Below are 26,348 nucleotides of genomic sequence, written 5' to 3' on the forward strand. Positions count from 1 at the left end.
GCCCATCCCCCTCCGCCACCACGCGCACGCATCCGCGTACGCTGCTCGGCAACCAGAAGCCCCGCCCCTCCTCCCGTTCGGGTCCAATTATTGGACCAAAGAGCCCCTGCGCTTCGCTCTTGGTTCGGTTTACGGTTGGTTTCCTCTGCCACAGAGCTCAATCAAGACGACGTTCAATTGGGTAAACTTGGAGAAGAAGGCAGGGCTAAAACTGGCTAAGGCGTGGCTTCTTGGCTGCTTGACGAAGTGTCGTGAATGAAAGAAAGGAGACCGTAGAAGCAAAGAAGTGGGGAGTTTAGGAAAGTGCCTGATTTGGGTAATCGAAAGCACCCAGTGACTGTCTTTGTATTTGATGACTTTTAAGCTCTCATATGCCGTTATTTAATACCTGTCACTTCCAAATAAGAGATGTAAGGGCAACGGCCGTTAGCGTTCTATTTTGGATCAGGCTCTGGAGTGGACGGCCCTAGCTAAGGGGTCCTTCTAGGCAGCCAGAAACCTGCGGAAAATGGTAGCGATGGCGGCTGGGCTGAGTGGGTGGCTGGTGCCGACGTTTGGGCTACGGTTGTTGTTGGCGACTGTGCTTCAAGCGGTGAGTGTAGATCACCTTCGCAGCTGCCACAGGGAGAATAGGAGAGATTGCAGCTGAGGAAGACGCAACATTCAGTCCTGGTTGAAAAGGGCGGGGAGGACTCCTTAATGACTGCTGCGGCCGGAATGCAACGTGGCTTAATTTCTCGGTTGATCCTTGTCCTTCCCCGCCTTGGGTTTCTGGCAGCAGTTTTCTCCTGACTTCAGATTGTCTTGGGTACTTAGCTTCTCTTATACGGCTCTAGCTAAAAACAATCTGTAAATCACACCAGGTGGGAGGGGGAAATAATAAAGCTTGGCAAGAAGTGAAGGTTGTTTTTAAACGGGCAGAAATGCAAGAGCTCGTGACGAGACTTCCAAATCTTAGAGGCAAGTCTTCAAGTCTTTGGTCCAGGAAAACAGTTTCTGTTTACCTTTCTCTCGCGCGCGCTCTCTCATTTTCACCACTTCCGTTAGCCTCTTAACCTCCGTTGTCCTCTGCTATTCACATATGGCTGGCTGCGCTTGAGTGCGATTTGTGCTTTTAAACAATGTTGTTGGAGTAAAAGGAGCTATCTATACCAAAGTATAATTTATTTTTGAAGTTAATTTTTTAATGATGTTCGTTGTCTTTAAGGCATTGTTTTTTATTTCATATTTCTCTATTGGCAGAATAGAGAAAGGCAGAATACCTTTGAATGGGAAAGGTGTACTTTTAACTTATTTTTTCTCATATCAATGTTTTGCTGTGTGAATAATAAAATTTTAGGCATAGTGCTGAAAGCTTTTACGTTTTTTATCCTAGCTTAATTCTTCAGGCAGTCTCTAATAAGGAGAGCTGGTTTAATTTACTTATCCAAGGTTGAGGGTGTGAGGGACTACCCCGGAGTCCTCCGTGAACACCTCTGCTTTCCTTTCTCAAAGAGCTTGAAAGCATCCTGCCTGTTTGCTTTGGCTACTTTATCCAAAAGGTAGATTCTTAACTTCTCTAATTAACATTCCATTGCTCTTGTTATTCAGGCATTTGGTGCTAGGAATTATTGGATCACCTACCTCTCCCTAAACTTTCTACTGTTTAAGAGTTTTTGCGTATCTTTAGGTCATTTGAGAATAACATTTCAGGTTGTCTTTTTTTGATCTCCCTCTGTCTTTGTCAGTTGTCTTATAGCTGTGTAACCACACTGTAAACCTGGTAGCTTAAAACAGCCACGATTTCTCATAATTCTGGGTCAGTGGAGTAGAACTACTCCACTTATGTTGGTTTTCCCCTGGCCTCATTGATGCTTTTTATTGACCTAGTAGGTCAACTAAACTGAAAGGTCCCAGGGTTACCACTTTTCATAGTTGATGCTGTCAGCTCCAGGACTTGGTTCTCTTCCATGTAACCTCTCATCCTCCAGTCGGCCAGACCAACTTCTTTTCATGGCACTCTCAGGGCAGCACTCCAAAAGGGTAAAAGCTACAGTGCCTCCTAAGGCCTTGCCTTGGAAATCACATATATTCCATCTCATATTTGTCAAAGCAAGTCACAAGACTAGTTCACATTTCAGGGATGGGGAAATAGATTCCATCTCCACATGGAAGGAATGACAGAGTCACTTTGCAAAGTGTGCATACCAGGAGAGGAGGAATTTATGGAATTAACTAATTCCATGTGTAATAATGATAAGAGTTAATTAAACAGTGTACCACAGTGACTGTTCACAGAATCCAAGCCAGAAATTTGGGTGTCATATTTGACTCCTTTCCTTACATATCTCATATCCAGGGAATTACTGAAAGTTACTGATTTTAATTCCTAAATATCTCAAATCCATCCAGTTGTTAATCATTCAGGCCATAAATATCTCTCTCCTCAAAAATAACAGCCTCTTGGTTCACCCTTTGAATTATCCCTGGCTGTATTCAGAATCTAAATGATTGGCTTTGCCTTTGTCGGCTTCCCAACTGCCCAAGCCAAAAATTAGTCATTTTTGGCCAGGTGCAGTGGCTCATACCTGTATTCCTAGCACTTTGGGAGGCTGAGGTGGGCAAATCATCTGAGGTCAGGAGTTCAAGACTAGTCTGACCAACACGGTGAAACCCCGTCTGTAGTAAAAATATAAAAATAGCTGGGCGTGGTGGCACATGCCTACTCAGGAGGCTGAGGCAGGAGAATCACTTGAACCCAGGAGGCGGAGGTTATAGTGAGCCGAGATCGCACTATTGCACTCCAGTCTGGGTAACAGAGCGGGACTCCATCTCAAAAAAAAAAAAGTCATTTTAAATCCTCTTTCCTTTCACTCTCTAAATTCAATTAGTCATTGAAGCCTTAAAAATCTCTAAGCCAGTCCACTTAATAATTCTGTTTCCACAGTTAATACTTACGTTCAGACCACTATCTTTGCCTAGAATTACAACAACTTCCTTAACTGGTCTCCCATCTCATCATTTCATTTCCAGTCTCTACAGTGCGTCAAGTAATCTGCCTAAAACTTAAATCTGTCATGATTAAAACTCTTCAGTGGCTGCTTATTGCTTTTAAGGTGAAGTCTGTCTTCCTCAAAGTTCCTTAAGGAGGCACTTGTTTGTCTGTCCAGGCTTATTCCCCAACATCTACGTCTATTAGGAGAGCAGAAAGGTACAAGTGGAGAATTGGCATCACTTGTTTAGCTTATTTCACATACTGTATTCTCCCTCACCAGATCTTTGAACATGGTGTTTTCATTACCTAGAAGCCGCTTCCCAGCTTCTCATTCTCTGCTCCCTTTCTCCTACCCTACAACAAAAAAATACGGCTATCTTCTACTTACTCCCTTTCTGTTCTTAGCAGAGAAATCACTTCCTCCAACAAAGCTTTGCTATACCCCAGGTTTGGATTAAGAGTCTTTCTATGTGCTCCAATGGTAATCAGTATTTATTTTCTGAGATACTTTCCATAGTTTTCTTTAATAATTTCTTGTTCTTTGGCATTCTCCTACCCACCCCCAAAGGGAAGTACCCTGTCTTTCCTGTTGACTGTTTTATCTCTAGTGATATATATACAGAGTAATACAATACTTGATGTATAAGTGAAATGTTTGATTAATTAATTAGAGAACCCACAAGCAAAGGTCTGAAAACCTGAAAGTATGAAATCTGTTTGGAAACTATTATCAGCTTCAGTAAGCTTCATAGAGCTCTATTATCAGTGATCCCAACTGGAGGTGTGTAGATGAAAATTGTTGGAAGGAGGAGAGGTTAAAAAATGCACATGCTTGGACTTTGCCTTAGATATGATTCAAAAATTTGTGGTAGCTGTGCAACTCTAGCTAGTAAGTAAATGTTAGACTGAAACCTTTTTTTTTTTTTGAGACGGAGTCTCTGTTTCTAGGCTGGAGTGCAATGGCGCCATCTCGGCTCACTGCAACCTCCACCTCCCAGGTTCAAGTGAATCTCCTGCCTCAGCCTCCCAAGTAGCTGGGATTACAGGTGCATGTCACCACGCCCAGCTAATTTTTGTATTTTTAGTAGGGACGGGGTTTCACCATGTTGGCCAGGATGGTCTTGATCTCTTGACCTCATGATCCACCCGCCTCAGCCTCCCAAAGTGCTGGGATTACAGGCGTGAGCCACCGCGCCCGGCCAGACTGAAACCTTTTGAGGCAGGAATCAACTTATCCATTTTTTTGTGAATGTGACCCCCACAGGATGGAACATCCTAACTTACAACACAGTAAGCCATCAAATAAAACTATTGGGTTATCAGCCACAGCCACACCATTCCACCAAATATTCCCAAAGACAGCCATCATATGCAGCCTTTCTCTCTCAAACTCTGCCTATTGAATTCATACTCATGATGTATAATTTAGTGGAAAGTACACTACTTTTAATGAAATGTATTTTTTAGTTTTATCTTCTAATAACTAAGGCAAATTATTTACTCTTGGCCTTTGTTTCTGTATCTCTTTCTCTCTGAACTAAGATGTTTCAATAGAATGCAAAACTTAACTCACATTCCACTTCCAGACTTGCAAAGTTACATGTAATTTCTCCCTTGCATGTTGTATCACCATACTTTGTTTTTGTTTTTGTTTTTGTTTTTTTTGAGACTGAGTCTCACATTGTCGCCTGGGATGAAGTGCATTGGTACAATCTCTGCCTCCCGGGTTCAAGCGACTCTCCTGCCTCGGCCTCCCGAGTAGCTAGGATTATAGGCACACACCCCCATGCCTGGCTAATTTTTTGTATATTTAGTGGAGACGGGATTTCACCATGTTGGCCAGGCTGGTCTCGAACTCCTGACCTCATGATCGCCTGCCTCAGCCTCCCAAAGTACTGGGATTACTGGCTTGAGCCACTACCCCTGGCCTTGTATCATCATACTTTATACTGTATTATGCAAATCCACACGGTCTTAGCCAAATCATAGCTCTGTGTGTGTGTCTCAGTATCCCTCCACTCCTCCTGTCCCCGTGCCAATTAGAATGTAGCCAAAGGGAATACAGGAACCATTTTTATTTTATATTCCCTTCATTGTGTCTCGTATGTATTTGTTCATTTAAATCCCTCTGAAGTGTAAATGGCCCCAGTTTGTCTGTGTTGTTGCTCAGTGCCATCAAAGTCAACAGGATATTTGCAATTTGTGTAGAGCAGTGAGGAAGCCCAACCATCTCAAAAATACAAAAATGACTCAGAAAAGAGAGAGTGCTGGACAATTCACCCTTATTGAATTGTTACAACTTCCCTAAGGTTTATTCATGTCTCTTCTGTAGTAACTAGTGCTGTTAAGAAAGCAAGAAAAACCTTGAAAATGAAAAGGGGTATAGATAATTGTTGAAAAAACACTAAGAAGTCGGAAACTGCATGTCACAGTTGGCCCAAGGGGAAAAAAAGATCAGGTGGCATAAGAAGTTGGCAGTAGTGAAATCTTTGGAAGCTCCCACAGGAATTAAAAGGGGATGAGGGAACAATTTCTTGACACTTTGAGATTGAGATACTGCTATGGATAAAACTCATATTTTGTTAATTGATACCTCTGAGTTTCTTATACTAGACAAGTTGACTTTTTACCATTATCTACTCCTCTGAATAGCTTTAATTTTAAGTTAATAACTGCATATTTGTCAATATTTCAATGAGATAGCAACTGGATATAAAATGATTTAATCTGAAAATACATAGAGTATGCTTAAATAAGCAATAGAAAAGTGATAACTTTAGTACAGTCTAAGGGAGTTGTTTACTAGCATTCCCCAGAACTAAGTGATGATATTCAATCCTTCATTCAGATCATATGTAATATTTTCTCATTCAAAAAGGCACTACACTAACAAGTGGTATAGAATGATAATTGTGTATCATTCTTTCTGAGATACCCCCCACTCCATTTGTTCTCAGGTTAATATCTCGCTGGGTCTTTTAGATCACACAGTTATAATTGTTGGTGCTTTTATTATTAGTGGTACAACAATAATGGTGTATCATGGATTCTGTGAAATATGGTAGTCAGTGGTTCGGGGCATAGAGAGCATGCTAGAATTAGAATCTTGATGTTGTCATTTCTTGTTTCCTGTGTGGTCTTAGACAAATTACCTTAACTATCCTAAACCTGTTTTTTTCTTTATGAAATGGTGATAACAATACCTGTTTCATAAGATGGTTAAGATTAGATGGAATAATAATGTAAAGTACTTAACAAGATATCTGCTGCTTTATAAGAGCTTGCTGTAATGGCCATGTTTCTGGTATTCATTTTCATAGAGTTCATTCTGTAATCCCATCTGTTTGCTTTTGTCTCAGATTTGAAGTTTGCTCAGAGAGTTATAAAGACCAGTGAAGAGACAATGAATATGTAGGTGTAAGTGTAACAAAATGTATAGCTATATCAGATTTTTAAGGTAATGGTATAGGAAAGTTAATCCGGTTTCTCTGCTGCCAACTCTAATCTAGAAATAACTCATTAATACTAGAAAAATAAAACAATGAGTAATGCATGGAGAAGGAGGGAATAGAGCCTTCTTTTTTTTTTTTTTTGAGACTGTGTTTCACACTTGTCACTCAGGCTGAAGGGCAATGGCACAATCTCAACTCACTGCAACCTCCGCCTCCCGGGTTCAAACGATTCTCCTGCCTCAGCCTCCCAAGTAACCGAGATTACAGGTATGCACCACCACCCCCGGCTAATTTTTTTATATTATTAGTAGAGACAGGGTTTCACCATGTTGGCGAGGCTAGTCTGAAACTCCTGACCTCAGGTGATCCACCCGCCTTGGCCTGCCAAAGCGCTGAGATTAAAGGCGTGAGCCACCGCACCCAACCAAGCCACTTAATTTGTCAATTTTGCTTTGAAATAGAGAAAGCTAAATGGTTATCCTAGCCAGGAACCCTGTCCTTAGAATCTTTGTCTTTCTTTCAAGTGTGGCTAATTAATCTAAAATTTAATATTTGCTCTTAATGTGCAAATTTAAATGCCAATCAGTTACTTTTGGCAATAAAAGGATGGCAGGAGTAATATCAAACTCTCGTATATTAGCATTTACCTGCCAGGTACTTAAAAATACTTTCTGATGTCCTTAAATTCAAAACCTTAAGTCTGCAAAACCAGTGATAGAACAGCTAGAAAAAGGTGTTTACTTAAGAAACTCGATACCTTCTGTCTCCCCTATACTTAATCTTTTATCCCATGTCTAGTATAGTGATAAAAACATTTATATAGTGTTTTGTAATTTTTAAGTGTGCTTTCACAGTGGAAGGTGAGCCTAATACCAACATGTATTCAGTAACTACTGTGTACTGGGCGGGATGCTAGATGCTTTCTGTGCACTTCTTTAATCCTCAAAACTCCGTGAGATAAATGATAATACTCCCTGTTTAGAAGTAAGGTTGCTCTGTGATGGCATTTGAATCTAGATGTGTTAAGACTTTGAAATACATGATGTTTTGCATAGTCATGCTCAGTCAGTAGGTGCTCCGTAAATGCCAGAATAAAACCAAGTAGTATGATTGCATGATTATTCATTTGAGGTTCTTATTTTGTTGTTTAACGGTTTTGGTAACAGTTTTTTACGCTTGTTAAGGAGTTCACAATTTCCGGAGTTCACAATTTCCAAAGTGATTTCACTCTTTCTGCTTCTTTCAGTAACTATGGCTGCAAAACAGAATTACCCTAAAATTTAGTGGTGTAAAACAGTTTGTTATTTTGCTTTCAAATTCTGAGGGTTAGCAATTCTGACAGGGCACAGCAGGGATGGCTTCTCTGTTCTATGGTGTCTCAGACCTCAGTTGAAACATTAGGGCCTGAAATCTGAAGGTGGTTTACTCACATGTCTAGTAGCTGATACTGGTTGTCAGCTGGAGTTTTCAGTTGCTCTCTACATGGGCCCTTCCATGTTGTCTCTCTAGTATAGACTTCTATACAGCAGATTGGCTAAGTTCCAAAGCTGATGTTCCTAGAAAAAGAATGCTAGCCAGGCAGAGGCTGTTTGCTCTTTTACGACCTACCCTCAGAATCACATAACTTCCTTTAAACTCTGTTGTTCAAAAAGCCATGGCCCCTGGCCAGATTCAAGGGGAGGGTACATAGATCCCACTTCTCAGTGGAGGACTAACATTGTAAGAACATGTGAAATGATGTGTACACATTGATGCAGCCTTTGATACATATTGATTGCCTTGTCTTTGGAAAACACATTCTGCTCATTGTCATATTTGATTTTCAAATTAACCTGTGAAATAGATGAGGCAGATCACTTTACTGATGGAGAAATTACCCAAAGTACTAGTGTAGTAGCAAGTGTCTTATAGTTAAACTAGAGAAATCAACCACACAAATTAACCAATAAAGTCTCAGATCCCTCCCACTAGGCTGGGATGTTTCATCTGTTTTGAAAAATATATACATATGACATTATTACAGAGATAGGATTAAAGATGTATAAAATATCAAATCAGCATTTTGGGTGAATATGCCAACAAGTACTTAAATTTTCTTTTCATTGGGAAATGCCACTGGATATTAATCTACCTCGTGAGTTTAGAAAAGGATTGACACACTGCAACAGGTGAGCCAAATTCAGTCAACCCTGTTTTTGTAGAACGAATTAACATAAATAGCAAAATAAAACCAAGTTTCACTGGAACACAGACACACTCATTCATTCATTCATTCGTGTGTTATCTGTGACTAGTTCTTGCACTGCCATAGCTGAGTTGAATAGATGTACAGAAACCATATAGCCACAAAAGCCTAACATAATTATCTGGCCCTTTGCATAAAGTTTGCAGACCCTTGGTCTAGAAGATCAATCAGTTGCAGTCAATCTGAAATTTTCCCTACCTGAAGGTGTGGGTCTCTCCAATTTATGTATTCAGCAGGTATATGAAAACTGTCAGAAGTGAGGGAAAGACAGAGAAACAACTTAATGCTTGCCGTCAGAAGAGTTCATAGTATTGTTGAGGAGTCATATTTACATAGTACAGTGTCATGAACAGTACTGTTTTACAACTGTGCACAACTTTCTCGAAGAAAGTTGTGGCTAATGATTGAGATCTTATTTATTTATTTATTTATTTATTGTCAGGAGCGCTTCCTAAAAGACCCATACTGATTAGATTCTTGAAAGTAAGTAGGATATTACAAGGTGAAGAAGTGGAAACAGAATCTTAAATATAGGGGAGACTACGAGCAAAAGTGTGTTTGAGTAGGGCTTTTATACTTCAGGGTACTATAGGAATTCCTTTTAGCTGGAGGAATTGAGGAAGTAATGAGAAGTAGCTTTGGCAGTGAACATTTAAGCCACTGAGGCAGGAAAAGACTTGAGCGCTCTTTAAGAGAATTATGAAAATATATTAATTGGTTGTGAGAATGGCGAAGAATATGGAGTGTAGGTCAGTAGGATGACTGATCTGGGCAACTAGCTTGTCAGAGAAATGGTGCCATTTTATTGAGATACTGAATACCTTAGGAAGAATAGATTTAAGAAAAAAGTAAGTTTCACTGTTGCAGATTTTGAACTTGCAATGCTTATTCAACACCTAAATGTGATGTTGAGTGGACTGTTGGCTTTGGAAGCCTGACATTCAAGAAAAAATATTTAAGAGTTTTCAATAAATGCTTATCTGAAGCCATGGATAAATATGCAGTAATAAATAGAAGGCATGTAAAACTAAGAGAGAGCCAAAAACAGAACTGTGGGAAACAACAGCATTTAAGAGATGCAGAGAAGAGAAAAGAAAAGGAGGACAAGCTTTTGGACGGGGTAGTTGAAGCAGAACAGTTTTGAATACCTTTGCATTTGGTAATTTTGGGCAAATTTTGTGGAGTAGTAGGAGCAGAAACCAGGCTATATTAATGAGTTTGGGGAGTTAGGAAAAAATAATAGAAACCAAGCTGTAGTAACAATTCAGAAATGACAGAATGTGGGAAGAGCAGTTAGGACCATAGGGCTTAAATATACCTAAAGGTTGAGGTATTGATGAAATGAAGTATCTGTGAAGATAGAGAAGATAGAATCCAAAGAGCAAGTAGAGGGATTGGCCTCAGACAAATGGAGGTATACCACATTCACGGATACATAAAAAAGAATGGATGAGGGAAGAGAATATTGTTGAAAGCCTGCTTTTGTCAGCCATTCTGATTGATTAAATCATCTTTGATTAAACATAATGATTTATATAAAGTAACCATAGCAATCTGTTTTATGTAGGAAGTATTGCCCCTTACTTTATGAGTGAGGAAAGCTTGGGGAGGATAGTTTGCCCAGGGTCACACATCTTGTAAGTGGTGGCACTATTACCTAAAATCAAAAGCTTGAATTCTGGCATGCTGTTGCCTACACCATCCCCTTTCCTGTCCTTCTTCTGCTGAATGTGACTGTAGATAAACCCTACAGTTAATCTTACTCCATAGACCCTTATGAACAGATGTTGAGTTCCTAAAATGAAACTAAAATTATTTTTTCTTATAAGAAAATTCCTTTTTAAAACAATAAATCTTTAAGAAAATATTTATGTAATAAACATCATGAACAATGATATATCTTTTCTTGTTAATCCATGTTTTAGCTAAGCTGAAAGATGATAGATGTTTAAGAAAAAAAGCTTGTAGGGGAGGTGGGAGAAACCAGACTACTGTGTAAGGTTACAGAGTTTAAAAAAGAATTTATTGCTGGGTGTGGTGGCTCATGCCTGTAATCCCAACACTTTGGGAGGCTGAGGAGGTGGGCGGATCACGAGGTCAAGAGATCAAGACCATCCTGGGCAACATGGTGAAACCCCGTCTCTACTAAAAATACAAAAATTAGCTAGGTGTGGTGGCGTGCGCCTGTAATCCCAGCTACTCAGGAGGCTGAGGCAGGAGAATCGCTTGAACCCAGGAGGCAGAGGTTGCAGTGAGCCGAGGTTGCACCACTGCCCTCCAGCCTGGTGACAACAGCAAGACTCCCATTTCAAAAAAAAAATTAAATTAAAATTTAAAAGAATGTATCTCCGAAAGAAACATTTCAGTAACTTGTCTTCAATGTGTTAGTTTTTGACAACCCCATGTTCTCTTTTGGGGAAACTTTGTAATATAAACATGGAATTGTGTTTTATTTCCCCATTTTTTATTTTCAGGTTTCTGCTTTTGGGGCAGAGTTTTCATCAGAGGCATGCAGAGAGTTAGGCTTTTCTAGCAACTTGCTCTGCAGCTCTTGTGATCTTCTCGGACAGTTCAACCTGCTTCAGCTGGATCCTGATTGCAGAGGATGCTGTCAGGAGGAAGCACAATTTGAAACCAAAAAGGTACTGTTTTCTAGTATATTCCTTCCATTGGATGGTTTAGTTGAGATAAGGTAAAATGTAAGTTGCTTAATCAATTTAAGTGTAAAGAAGCCTCTGGCTTTTACACTTTTTAGTAAAACTCAACTGATTTCTTGTCTGGCCTATTAGATCAATCAAAGCAAATATGAAGGAAAAGTATGGTTGCATACCAGAATCCCATTCCACCATGATTGTCAAGCAAAGGGGAAGTAGAATCCCTATAACGTGCTTAGATCTTATAGTTCTCCAGTCTTCCTAACTTCTGGCCAAATGAAGCCAAAAAATAATAGGTGCCTTTGTTCATTTGTAGTAAGAACCCAGTGTTGGATGAAACTTGAAATGAAAGTAAAGCACATAATACCTGGCACTTAATTGTCTACAATAAATTATAACATTAAATCTGGTTAAAAAGTGTATGGACTGTTACTTTACACACCTATTGCTAGTAATTTGAGACACCTACCTTCACCTTTAACATGTGAAAACAGAAGGATAGGTAGTCCAGTCTCTCCAGGTGAACCTACTGTGTTTAAAACCTGCTGTTCAAACAAATTAATAGTGAACTTGCTCATCTTTTAAATATTTTCATCAAAACCCTTCGATCTATTTAAATTATAAAGTAGACTGTAAAGGTCATTTGTGATATCCAATTGAAACTAAATTAGTAAGATGCTTGTGTTTGTGGTGAGAAAAAATGTTAGCATATTTCTGTTGTTTCCTTCTAAATACTGTCTTTGACTTGTACATGCTGAATTCTATTTGAAGTACTACGGTTTGTAAAGCATTCAGACATAATGATATGTTATTATTATTGGTAGTAAAGGTTTATTTTTTAACAGTAAGTACATTTTTGGAATTCTAAAAGAAAAACAAGCAGGCAAGCTTTGAAATGTTAGTATGCAGCCAAAATTTAACCCTTGATTTCTCTATATCTGAACCTGAAATTCCAAGTATCTCAAAAATGGCTTGCAAAGTCTTACATGTTTTTCACTTTACTGGTTCACATACACCAGTAAAACATTTTAGTGTTTAGAAGATTTCTTTATGTGTAAGTTAGTCATTTTATTGCACGTAAATAAAATCTAAACAAGTTTTTTAAACTTGATTTTAAATAGATTTAAGACATACAACTTAACTAGTGTGGTAGACCTTTTGCTGCCCCTCCATTCTTTTTGCTGAGGTATTCACATGGGACAAATTGCTGAATAAATCTGTATGAGTCATCCTTTCCTTATCTTTAAGCTATTCTGTGGGTTGTACCATTACTCAACCAACATTCTTTTTCACTGAAACACCAAACTCAGAAGGACTGAAGAACAAAGGGCGTTTTATAATAAACAGTGTTTACTATATGCACCCCCTTGTGATTTGGATAAATTGAGAGGTCTGCTCTTTGATAACAGATCTGCTGAAACCGTAAACCAAATGCTTGTAAAAGCTATTTTTACTTACTGCCTTTCCTTAGTAGTTCTTCACAATACCCCAGTTTTTTGGTATAAGTTTAGTAGAACCAAACTTGCACCGCGCACTTCTAAAATTAATTATATTGCTACTCAGTTTTCATTATTAATGGAGCTATATGTTGTATCTTAACACATTTCAGCAGTTGCAGCTCAGCAATAACGGTAGATCTGCTGGTTAATATATGCCCAACTAATTACAAACTGGAGTGATTATCGTATCTAAGTACAAGTAAGCCTGTCTTAATGCATCTTTTACACTGAATCCAGTGTTTTTTACTTTGCTCCTAGCCCCTAATCTCTAAGATGTAGTTTTTATTAGCATCGACTAGCACTCTTTGCACAAAACTGGTGATTTTTTTTTACTTTTTTCAGTAAGACTAGTGAAACCAAAACAGCAAAAAACACTTAAAAAATATTACTGGAAATATAAAAGTATGGCATGTTGGGGCAATCTTCCCATTTAGATGCAAACCACATGCAAGTATAGAAATAGTGCTAGATTTAATCTATGCAGTATTGTTCTCTGGATTTTTGGTACACGATCGTGGATTATACAACATATATACTTTTCGGTGTCACTCAACTCTGGCTTAAGGCTTAATTTAAAATCACAGTTTAATTTAGTTGTCAATAAAAGTAAAAGTCTAATATGTAGACTAGTGCCTTACATTAAAAATACTTAAGTCTGGGCAACGTGGTGAAACCCCGTCTCTACAAAAAATACAAAAATTAGCCAGGTGTGGTGGTGTACACCTATAGTCCCAGCTACTCAGGAGGCTTAGGTGGAAGGATAGCTTGAGCCTGGGAGGCGGAGGTTGCAGTGAGCTGAGGTCATGCCACTGCACTCCAGCCTGAGCAGGAGAGGGAGACCCTGTCTCGTAAAAGATGTATATATTTAAACATAGCTCTGTGCATGTGGAATCATTGTGAGTATAAATTCTTTAAAAAGTCAGGTTGGGTGCAGTGGCTCATTCCTGTAATCTCAGCACTTTGGGAGGCCGAGGCTGGCGGATCACGAGGTCAGGAGATTGAGACCATCCTGGCCAACACCGTGAAACCCCATCTCTACTAAAAATACAAAAAATTAGCTGGGTGTGGTGGCACGCACCTGTAGTCCCAGCTACTCGGGAGAATCACTTGAACCCGGGAAGCAGAGGTTACTGTGAGCCCATATGGCACCACTGCACTCCAACCTGGGCAACAGAGCGAGATTCTGTCTCAAAAAAAAGAGGAAGAGAAAGTTGTAGTTTATATAGAATGCTTTAGCTATTTGTATATACTTTTAAAATGTTACTAGGACATTCATTTTTGGTTCTTAATTAGTTGGATGCTTTATATAGGTCTATCCAAGGATGAGACTCATTTTTACTAATGGTCACTTTTTTAACAAAGTGAATTTAGCCTTTGGTAGCCAGAAGCATAAAATTTTTGCCATAAATTATTCCCAATAAAAGCAGAAAATGACTTTGAAACCCTTTGTCATTCTGCTGATTGATACTCCACTATTTTTATTTGGTCTCCCTCCCCTTGAGTTTTAATCATAAAAGACCTACTCAGCATCTCAAATACAAGCTAGAATGAGATTTTTGGTAAGTTATTTTACTACTGTTTTAAATAGCTTTGCTTACAACCCAGGTATAGTTTACAGACATTGGTAAGGATGTTGACTTATTGTAAAAATCATAACTAATTTGTAGCTTGAAGAAAATGTAAACTAATGAAACAAAAATTACTTAAATTTTAGTACTGTTTTTATACAGTTAGTATTTACTAAGGAATATAAGTGACTATAGCTTTATATATTGAGTCTTAAGATAGAATGGTAAAGATACCCAGTCCAGTTGAGTATAACTCTTCCCATTGATCTTGTATTTGAACTTCCTTGTCCAACATTTTAGCTGGTTTAGGGAAAGTAGTTAATCTTTTGACTCTTGGACTCCACAATTGAGCAGCAACCTGGGAGGAAGGAGCAGCTAAAAATCAGAGACTGACAGGCTCTTGCAGCCTCTTTTTTGCTTTTGCTTATTCTTTGTCTCACTACTGGCTTTCAAAAAATATTTTTGACAAGGATTGCTATTTGTCCTAGTTGGATCACTAACCAGTTATTAGCTAGGGTTGTGGAATAACGCAAGAACCTATTAGCTGCACAGTAGCTGTGTAGAATGGTGTATTGGAAAGCAGACAGATAAAGCAGTTCTCAGGTAAAGAGCAGAGGTAGGTACTAGGTAAGCAGTCCCCTAGATATTTTATATCTTTATTCCTCAATTAGTAGAGTAAACCACCTTTACATTAGATGATTTAGAAGATTTAGCTCAGCTTTCCCATCTTCTTAGACTTCTCCCCAACCTTACACACCACCACTATCACTCCCAGGTTATGTTAGCTACACTTTTGTATTCCCAAAGCACTTAGGGATACTTTGATTTACACTATATCGTATCTGTTGTTTTGCTTTTCTTTCTCTCCCAAAAAGTAACGCTCTTTGATTTTACCCCCCACCACCAGTACAGAGTTTCACTCTTATTGCCCAGGTTGGAGTGCAATGGCACAATCTCAGCTCACTGCAACCTCCACCTCCTGGGTTCAAGCAGTTCTACCTCAGCCTCCTGAGTAGCTGGGATTACAGGAACCGGCCACCACGCCCAGATCATTTTTTGTATTTTTAGTAGAGACGGGGTTTCATCGTGTTGGCCAGGCTGGTCTCAAACTCCTGACCTCAAGTGATCCACCCAACTCGGCCTCCCAAAGTGCTAGAATTACAGGCGTGACCCACCATGCCCAGCCTACTCTTTGATTTTTTTAAATGTTTATAAATCTCCAGCCTTTAGCACACAGTATTTCATAAGTTCTTGCCCTTGAATAAGGCTGTTTTTACTAAGAACAAGTTGGAAAAGGTGATTTTTTAAAAGCTATACTATATTGAAAATATACTTAACTTTGTAGCTACTTGATAAATATATTTTTCATATATTTCACTTATATCCGGAAATCTATTTTTATAAAACTAAAAGAATAAGGAAACTTGTCTCCATGTTGGCAGTTATCCACTGGTAACACTCTTTGGTTATAATTATCTAACTACAAATATAGATCTCCCATTTCTACATTTTACTTACAAGGATGCCATAAGCATCCCAAATCTATCTAAAAAGAGATAATCTTAATTATTTAGCACAACTTTTTAGTGATTCCAATGTGACCACTCACCTTAATAGATAATTTTTCAAAGTGTACATGACCGTGAGATTAAAATTGTTTCCTGGGATTTTCTTGGGATACATATAAATATTTTTCTGTTAGAATTTTTGAACTACTTACCATTTTCTAAGATGTGTGGTATTTTAGTGGGTTAAATAAGTAGGTTATTTTTCTCATCTTTTTATAATCTTGCAAATTCTGTGAACTTGAACTTGCTTATGGCTGCTAGGTGCTTTTTTTTTAATTATTTCCTTACTCAAGGTTCTTAATAACAATGATTTCAGCTGCTTTCAGACATTATTTTAGAACTTTTTTCTCCCTAACTGTATCTGCCCCTCCCTTCCCCCCTTTTTTCTTTGAGACAAAGTTTTGCTCTTGTTGCCCAGGCTGGAATGCAATGGCAATATCTCAGCTCACTGCAACCTCCGGGTTCAAGCAATTCTCCTGTGGGTTCAAGCAGTTCTGCCTCAGCCTCCCGAGCAGCTGGAATTCCAGTTGCCTGCCACCACACCCAGCTAGTTTTTTTATTTTTAGTAGAGACGGGGTTTCACCAACTTGGACAGGCTGGTCTCAAACTCCTGACCTCAGGTGATCCACTCCCCTCAGCCTCCCAAAGTACTGGGATTACAGGCGTGAGCCCCCGTGCCTAGCCTATATCCCCCTATTTCTTTAGTTAGTACCTTTTCTTTTTTAGATCTTGGTTTCCCAAGGTCCTTGTGGTTTCTTTCTTCCTCCTTCAAAATATTTTGATTTAATTGGTTTTAGCATTTTTAGTCTTTTGTGTTTACACTTGCCTTATTTCTGAACTACTATTCTGAAGGTCAAGCTTGTACCAAACCGGAGCACCTCTGGAGATAAGAATTCACTTAGTTGAATTACTTATCTTTGTGAAATAATAAACAAATTATTTCCACCTAATTTATTGTTCAGTCTTGATTAAAATACAAAGAAGTTTAGACTAGTGGTTAAGATATACTATAGAACCAGACTGCCTAGATTCAGATATTCTCTGCTACTCAGTGAGTGTTCTTGGACAAATTACCTGATTACTGTGTGTCTGTTTTTATAACTATAAATTGGGGATAATTATAGTTCCTGTCTCCTAGGGTGATTATGAGGATTAAATAAGTTAATATGCATACATTGCTTAAAACTGTGCCTAGCGTATAACAAGTAGTAGGTAAATACTTGCTGCAGGTGGTGATGACAGCAGCAGCAGTAATAGTAGTAATAGTAATCTGGTTTGCTGATGATAAAAGCAAGAAAGAATAGGAAATTTGGAGAACTCAGAATAGCATGATAATAATTGCTATTGACAACGTAGGGTAAAAGAAAATAGATATGAAATATAAATGATCAAATTTGCCAGTGATAAAAATTTGAAGCAGTGTTTTCTATTATTCCACTTTCAAGTTCCTGGATTAGTTGAATCAAGAGGAAATATCTTGCAGAATTAGTATGAAAATTTTTACTATTTATAACTACTTGTGTGAAACAAAATACAGAAATAAATTATGTCAAACATAATCCTAGTTTCAAATTTTTAAGTCCTTTCAATTGACGTATTTTAAGAGGAAAATACTACAAATTTTCCACTTTATAAATGTGTGCCATTTTGATCACATTAAAATGTATGAAAGATTGCATTTGGAGGAAAAAAGGTTGTGCTAATAAAAAAATTTCTCAAGACCATTGTTAAAGTGGAGCTTAATTTTCTCTAGTTTTTTGTTTGTTCGTTTGTTTGTTGTTGTTGTTGTTGTTTTAGAAATAGGGTCTCCCTCTGTTGCCCAGGCTGGAATGTAGTAGTGCAGTCATAGCTCACAGCAGCCTCCAACTCCAGGGCTCAGGTGATGCTCCCGCCTCAGCCTACCAGGTAGCTGGGATTATTGACATGCGTCATCACCCCCAGCTAATTCTCTATTTTTGTAGAGACAAGGTCTCACCATGTTGCCCAAGCTGGTCTTGAACTCCTGGCCTCAAGCTCTCCTCCCCCATGGGCCTCCCAAATCACTGGGATTACAAGCATAAGCCAACACACCCAGTTGTCAAGGTGGAGCTCAATTTTCTGTGACAAACCTAGTCAGAAAATTGAAGGAGACTCATATTTTAAAGTCAGTTTAGAAAAAAATATTTATTGGTTTTCACTATTCAGATGACAGATCAGGAGAAAACAATGATATTTTTAAAATTAGAAGTAACATTATAGCAGAAAATAAATTGAGCTATATGTTTGTAATATAAAAATAATTATTAGAAAAAGCAAAACAAGCTATCAAACTAATCGCAATTATTTCAAATTTTTCTACTAACATTCTTCTCTTACATTTATTTATATGTGTAAACCTATCACCTGGTAACAGATTTCAAAGGTTTAAGAAAAATTGGGAAGAGAAAAGCTTAAAAGTAATATTAAAAAAAAAAAAAAAAAGACTTCCAGGTTGAGAAGAGATTTATCTGAGTTTTAAAACATCTTGGTCCCCTTCACAAAATACCAGTAGAAGCATACGCTGCAGATCAGCAAATCATGCCATTACTTTTTCTGGCAAATAATTCAACAGGTCAGGGATTTGATAAAAGCCTTTTGTTTTCATTTAAAGATCTACTTTTCAGATAACAGGAAAATAACAAAAATCCTTATCTTCAATATTAATCTTATTATACTAGAATTGAATAAGTGGATCTAAGCAGTGTATAACATAAATTTATGAATATAATTGGATGCCCTCCACTTCCCATTCCATTACCTAGTTGGAACTGGACTAATTTTAAGTCACCTGCTTTATATAGTAGCATTATCATTTTTTTATGTGTATTACACTCTGCCTTGATATTTGCATGCACTCCAACAGGCCAGAGACAGTGCAGAAGTAATATTAATTAACATGTATACCTCATTAGAAGTTTATCTCTTTCTTTTTATAAGAATTGTTGAGAGAGTTTAATTTTCTATTTATTTATTTATTTATGAGACGGAGTCTTGCTCTGTCACCAGGCTGTATAGTACAGTGGTGCAATCTTGGCTCCCTGCAACCTCCGCCTCCCGGCTTCAAGCGATTCCCCTGCCTTAGCCTCCTGAGTAGCTGGGACTACCGTCCCCAGCTACTTTTTTTTTTTTTTTTTTTTTTAGTATTTTAGTAGAGACTAAATACACCTCACCATGTTGGCCAGGATGGTCTCAATCTCCTGACTTTGTGATCTACCCACCTCAGGCTCCCAAAGTGCTGGGATTATGGGTGGCGTGAGCCACCATACCCCGGCGGAGAGTTTAATTTTCATCTCAACTTCTTTACTTCCTGACTTTGTGATTGGGCTAGCAAATAACCCCAGGAGCTTCAGTTTTGTTATAATAATTACATTGCCTTACCTTAGTGTTTATTTTACACTGGTTATATGCTAAGTGTTTTACCTGTATTATCTATTTAATCCTCACAACAACCCTATAATGTAAATACTATTATCCTTATTTAATAGAAGAGGAAACTAGGGTATAATCTGCCTACCGTTAGCTGGCAATTAGATGCCAAAACCTGGTTTTATCTCAAGTGTATTTGATTCTAGAGCCCCAAGTTTTTAAACCTCTATGCTATTTTACCTTTTATTTTGAAAATGTTAATAGTAAGACCTGCTTCACAGAGTTACTTTAAGAAGTTGGATGAGTTCTGTATAAAACACTGGGCTAGCTTTCTGAAGTCCCCTTTTGCCATTTATACTTAACAATATTAATAGAATTTCGTTACTAGTTTTTATTTAAAAGCATCAAATCCTTATTTCTCAGTTTACCACAGACTTTAATGGCTCCTGTCACTTGGTGTTTTTCAAGAATATGTCCCCAAATTGGGCTTTATTTAAGGCCCAGCGAGATAACATGTTATATAAATCACATAATTTTTCTTAATTCAGATAAAAACGCATCAAAACATTTAGTTGTTTTCAATTTTCATGGCTATTGTGTAGCCAGTTGCAGAGTAATTCATAAGTCAGCTTAAACAGCATTATTCAAGACAATGGCAACTTTTAAGCTTCAGGCTGTCAGAAAGAGAATGCTACTGATGTGTAAAACATAGAAGGATGAAATGGAGGTTAAGCTAACTGTGTGTGAAATTGTAGTTGCTAAAGAAATTTCACAGTTGCTTAAAATAGCTTCACTTTTGTTGTGTGTCTGTAAGCATCAGTACATGGACTGATATCTTCAAAGCAAACAAAAATCTAAATGTCTTTAACATATTATTCTAATTATAATATAAAAGCGTTATTCCCAAAGAGGCTTTTTTTAAACATATGAATAATGTTTGGCAACAGTTCACATTCAATGTAAGGATCACTAAGACTCCTGAGTAGCAGTAATACTAAATAATAACATAGGCCAGTGGCGGTGGCTCACGCGTGTAATCCCAGCACTTTGGGAGACCCGGGAGGAGCGGATTATCTGAGGTCAGGAGCTTGAGACCAGCCTGGCCAACATGGTGAAACCCCGTCTCTACTAAAAATACAAAAAAATTAGCTGGCCATGGTGGCAGGCTCCTGTAATCTCAGCTACTCCAGAGGCTGAGGCAGGAGAATCGCTTGAACCTGGGAGGCGGAGGTTGCAGTGAACCGAGATCACGCCACTGCACTCCAGCCTGAGCAACAGAGTGAGACTCCATCTCAAGAAAAAAAAACTAAATAATAACATAAATGTTAATTAATTAAAATAATTAAGTAAAATAATTAAAAAATAAAAACCACTAACATTCATTAAGTTGTTATCTGAAAGTACTGTTCCAACCACTTTAAATGAATTAATTTATAGAACCTCACAACAACTCGGTAAATTCCATTATTATCTTTATTTCACAGTTGAGTCTTAGGCATAGAGATCTTACCTGAGGTCATACAGTGAATTAAGTGGCTATCAACATATGTTTCATGTATTTGTATAACAGAAGTTTGAAAGTTTATTTTATGAAGTTATTTAATTGAACCCAAAATATTATTTAAAATTGTTTATATCTGCTTTTAATATGAAATATAAATGCAGTCAGTTCTTTTACATAATTACAAATTAGGATCAGATTCTATCTAAACATATTACAACTTTCTGCCACATTTGTAGATTATAATGCTCAAAACAAAAATAAACCCTTAAAATAATTCAGACTGCCTTACAACTACATTTCCTAGACATAACCACCTCAGAATCAAAATAAACTTTCCATTTATACACTAAATATTTCTTCCTGGGATAAGATCAAAGAAAAATAAGACTCTTGTCTTCAAGGAGTACAAAAAATAGGCATGGAAGCCGGGTGTGGTGGCTCATGCCTGTAATCCCAGCACTTTGGGAGGCTGAGGTGGGCGGATCACCTGAGGTTGGATGTTGGAGACCAGCCTGACCAACATGGAGAAACCCCCATCTCTACTAAAAATGCAAAATTAGCCAGGCGTGGTGGCGCATGCCTGTAATCTCAGCTACTCGGGAGGCTGAGGCAGGAGAATCGCTTGAACCCAGGAAGTAGAGGTTGCAGTGAGCCAAGATCGTGCCATTGCACTCCAGCCTGGGCAACAAGAATAAAACTCCATCTAAAAAAGAAAAAAAAGGCATGGAAACTGGACTGCCAGAACACAGTCGATGTGATATTCTGTTTGTTGGATGAAAATGTAATATCTAATGTTACGAAGGTAACCACTAAAAGAATTAAAAATAAAATAAATGAAAGTTGGAAGGAAAGGAGAACTAATAGAGCTCTTAAAGTTGGTATCTCATGAACTATAGATACAACCATATTAATCTTTATGGAAGTGACCAACAGAACTAAAAACAGTTCAAATGTTAATGAGTAGACCAGGCATGATGGCTTACACCTGTAATCCCAACACTTTGGAAGGCAAAGGCGAGAGGATCACTTGAGGCCAGGAGTTTGAGACCAGCCTGGGCAAAATGGCAAGACCAAGACCTCCATCTCTACAAAAAATTTAAAAATATATATATAGCTGGGTGTGATGACACACACATGTGGTCCTAGCTATCTGGGAGGCTGAGGTTACCGAAGGATCACTTGAGCCCAGGAGGTCGAGGCTGCAGTGGATCCATGGTCATACCACTTCCCTCCAGCTTGGGTAACAGCGTGAGCTCTGTCTCCAAATGGAAAAAAAGAGTTATTAAGTGGAGGGTAGAAGCAGAGGAGATGTTTACTTGTTGTTTTATAACCCTTTTATACTGTTTTTTATTATGTCCACATGCATTGATTTTTTTAAAAGAATTCAGTGAGATACGTGCTATAAACAAAACGTGCATGTATGCTATGAAAGCTCTTAGAAGGAAGGCATAACCATTTGACAGGTCAGGTAAATATCACCACTTGCTTATACAGTAAGTTGGAAATGGTTGCAAGAGGGCCTTTTCTCTCGCAAAAGGAAAAGTTAGTGGAAATGCACAGAGGTATGAGAGTATGGCCATCCAAGATAAATCAGATAGCTGGGTTATGATGAGAGAAGATGATGATTAGGTAAGCAGGGGCCAAATAATAGAGGGCCTTATATACCTTCATAAGAAGTTGAGCTTTATTCTATATGCAGGGGACAAAATTAAAGGATTACAAAGAGTAAACCGATATCAGATTTGTATTTTAATAACTTTCATTGGTGTGAACAGTAGTTGATAGGGCAGAGGGGAATACTTATGCCAGAAAAATAATTTAAATTGCCATTTTCCAGAGGCAAGATACAAGGGCTTAAACCAACACATTGGCTGCAAAAATGGAAAAGGGACAGATTTGAAATCAATTTAGGCAATAAATTTATTTCATTGGATTTATTACACTGAATTGGAGAGAAAAGGGGTAATTGGGGATGCTTCCTAGTGTTCTTATTTGAGAAACTGGTAACCTTAACACAAGAGAGCTACAGGAGACCAGCTAGTTACAAGATTATTGCCCATTAAGGCAGTAATGGATGGGAGAAGGGGCAGCAACAGAATGACTTTTAATAAAGTATACCCCTTGGCTGTAAATAGTTTTTTGTTTGTTTGTTTGCTTGCTTGCTTGTTTGTTTAGATGGAGTCTTGCTCTGTTGCCCAGACTGGAGTGCAGTGGTGGGATCTCAGCTCACTACTACCTCCACCTCCTAGGTTCAAGTGATTCTCCTGTCTCAGCCTCCCGAATAGTTGGGATTACAGGCACATGCCACCACACCCAGCTGATTTTTGTATTTTTAGTAAAGACAGGGTTTCACCATCTTGGCCAGGCTGGTCTTGAACTCCTGACCTCATGATCCACCCAGCTCCGCCTCCCAAAATGTTGGGATTACAGGCATGAGCCACCGCGCCCAGCCAGTAGTTTTATTTTTGAACAAAGAAGTTTTAATTTAAAAGGCCATGAATTTTATTTGGCTGCCATAATGAATTCTAAAATAGTATATTGACAGAGTAAAGCAAAAATTTTAAATGTGTGGAATGGCCCCGTTTCTTTTTTTTTTTTCCTAGTTTTATATTGCTGCTCTTAAATGTTGTATAATATTGAAACTCTTGGATTATTATAGCTTTATTTTTGTATCTTTTTAAAGTTCAAATATATTAGATGATTACTATCTATAGGGAGATACCATAATTTAATTTGTTCTAGTAGTTTTGTTTCTTGTTGTTTTCAGATATTTATAATCTTTCTTAAAGATGATCATAACTGGCCGGACACACCTGTAATCCTAGCACTTTGGGAGGCCAAGGCGGGTGGATCACCTGAGGTCAGGATTTCAAGACTAGCCTGGCCAACATGGCAAAAATTAACCGGGTGTGGTGGCACAAGCCTGTAATCCCAGCTACTTGGGAGACTGAGGAAGGAAAATTGCTTGAACCCAGGAGGTAGAGGTTGCAGTGAGCCGAGATTGCACCACTGCACTGTAGCTTGCACAACAGGAGCGACACTCTGTCTCAAAAAAGAAAAAACTTGATCTTAACTATTCTCTTTTTATGACAAGTAGTGGTTGTTCAGTATTGGAGGGATAATATCAGCAGTAATGCAAAGAAATTATTTCTTCTGCCAGGGCACGGTGGCTCACACCTGTAATCCTACACTTTGGGAGGCCAAGGCAGGAAGATCACTTTTGTCCAGGAGTTTGAGACCAACCTGGGCAACATGGCAAGACCCCATCGCTACAAAAAATTTTTTTTTAAAAATGATTTCTTCTGAAAGGCAGCCTTGCTTCCATGTATTATTAAGACCTTCATGTTCAGTTTTCCATTTTCTAAAATACTTTTAGTATTACCAAGGGGCTAGCTGGTTTTATTTAAAACCACTTCTTATGGTATTCAAGCTTTGAGGGCTTTTTGTTGTTGTTGTTGTTGTTGTTGTTTTTGAGATGGAGTCTCACTCTGTTGCCCAGGCTGGAGGAGTGTAGTGGCGTGATCTCAGCTCACTGCGACCACCACCTCCCGGGTTCAAGTGATTCTCCCACCTCAGCCTGCCCAGCAGCTGGGATTACAGGCACCCGCCACCATGCCCGGCTAATTTTTGTATTTTTATGGAGTCGGGGTTTCACCATGTTAGCCAGGCTGGTCTCCTGACCTCAGGTGATCCACCCACCTCGGCCTCCCAGAGTGCTGGGATTACAAGCGTGAACCACCGCCCCTGGCAACTTTGAGTCATTTTTACCAATTCTTTGGTTATTTGGATCTCAGAAAGTATAGTGGCCACATTCTCATTTTCTCAAGTTACTTTTTTTTCATCATGCGATATTTCCTAAGTATTGACAGAATTGAACGCATTGTTCCCAAGTGATGACCCTGGATCATTCATACTTGTAGCTAAAATATACATAGGGGTGGGAGCTACCATTTTTTTTTCTTAATGAGAGTCTCATCATTACAGTCTTACCCCTTATTTTAGGTGTATATGTAAATTCTGTTAGAACTCCTGTTTGTCATCACCATATTGAAAGAAACCTAATCCTTTTTTCCCTCAGATTTCGTAGTTAGAATGGTCTGATATAAATGCATTGATGTCATTTTCATATTTTAGTGGGTTTTTTTTGTATATTTTCATTGATTTTTTTAGTTCAACATTGTGTCTTTATGGAAAGATTCCTCCAGTGTATTCTTAGCATCTGTAGAGCCTAGTTTAAATTAAGGTAGATGTTACTTGCTTGTTTTATAACTTTTCTTCTCAGTCTCAAGGCAGAAACTAAAGATACAAAAAGGAATAACACTTTAATGGTATAGTAAAATAAGTTTTAAACTTAGTGAGTTTCCTTAGGCATAAACTCATTGCTTTGTATTTTTTCAGAATTTAGTAAAAAGCACTCCAAGATGAATAGTAGTTTTATCTCAAGTATAGTATTGAAGAATTATATTTGTTTAAATATATAGTTTGTTTGTTAAAATTATGCTGATTTTTTTCCCGTAATCCTCAGTATTCATCCATTGTTTCTAAGTAAGAATGCCATCACTCAAAGTGAGTATGAAAGTGTCATTAATCAGAAAATATGGGGAAGACCTGATGATGAACAACAAATTTAAAACACCAGTAGATCACCAAACATGGTTTAGGTGATAACATTTTCCCTGAGAATTTGCTGACCAAATTTTACTAAAAATAATTTCTGTATGATGTATGTTTCCGCTGTACGATTTTTTTAAATTATACTGGATACTATTAGTGTTTGGAAAGGTGACTCATTTATACTTGAGTGTATGATAATTGATTTTTCATTGGAATATCTAAATAATACAGTGCTCAGCTTTTATCATACTATAGCAATGCTTCCTTATTTTAAAATCCCTTCATTTTATTTAAGGACAAACCTTCAATAGACGTATAAAATACAGTTACTCCTCAGATATGAATTCTCTTCAGCAGTAAAAATGTTTGCTTTTATTCACCTAACAGCATTTTCTTCATATTGCTACATAGCATTCGTAATTATTATGCTAATGGTTATATTCACAAGGTTTGAAAAACTTCTTTTAATATAAACAAAAGTAGCACTTTAGGAGGATAAAAACCAAGTTTAATTACAGTTTTTAAAATATCTTAAAAGTTTTTTTCTGTTGGTACTGTGGAATTGCTTTAATACTAACATTTTGATTTTAAATAAAATACAGAGTTTCCAAAAGGAGAATCAGTAGCTACAAGCAGTACCTCATAAGGAAAGGAAAAAAAAAAAAAGTACTGTAACATTTGTCTTTCTTCAGTCAATGTTTATATGGTTTACCTTTTCAGATTAATGTGGTTAATCTGTTGAGCAAAAAGCGTACTGTTTTACCATTTTGCAATTTTTGTCCTATTAATATAATATAGTATAAGGCAGTGTTCCTCATCCCTGCCTGCCCATTACAATCATTAAAGTACTATTAGTAGTAATTAAAAATACTGATGCATGGATCTT

The 26,348-nt window shown here is 37.9% G+C and overlaps 1 protein-coding gene across 1 annotated transcript in view; it reads left to right on the plus strand.

Moving 5' to 3' along the window:
• Positions 1–264: 264 nt before the first annotated feature.
• LOC105541182 (15 kDa selenoprotein) overlaps positions 265–26,348 on the plus strand; it is a 51,307-nt gene continuing 25,223 nt past the window's right edge. Inside the window, 2 exon segments of the mRNA XM_011982093.1 lie at positions 265–592; positions 11,146–11,313. Of these exon segments, the coding sequence (XP_011837483.1) occupies positions 509–592; positions 11,146–11,313 (252 nt within the window). The 5' untranslated portion in view covers positions 265–508.

Source organism: Mandrillus leucophaeus, unplaced genomic scaffold, assembly GCF_000951045.1.
Source record: "Mandrillus leucophaeus isolate KB7577 unplaced genomic scaffold, Mleu.le_1.0 Scaffold235, whole genome shotgun sequence".
In the NCBI taxonomy this organism is placed as follows: domain Eukaryota; kingdom Metazoa; phylum Chordata; class Mammalia; order Primates; family Cercopithecidae; genus Mandrillus; species Mandrillus leucophaeus.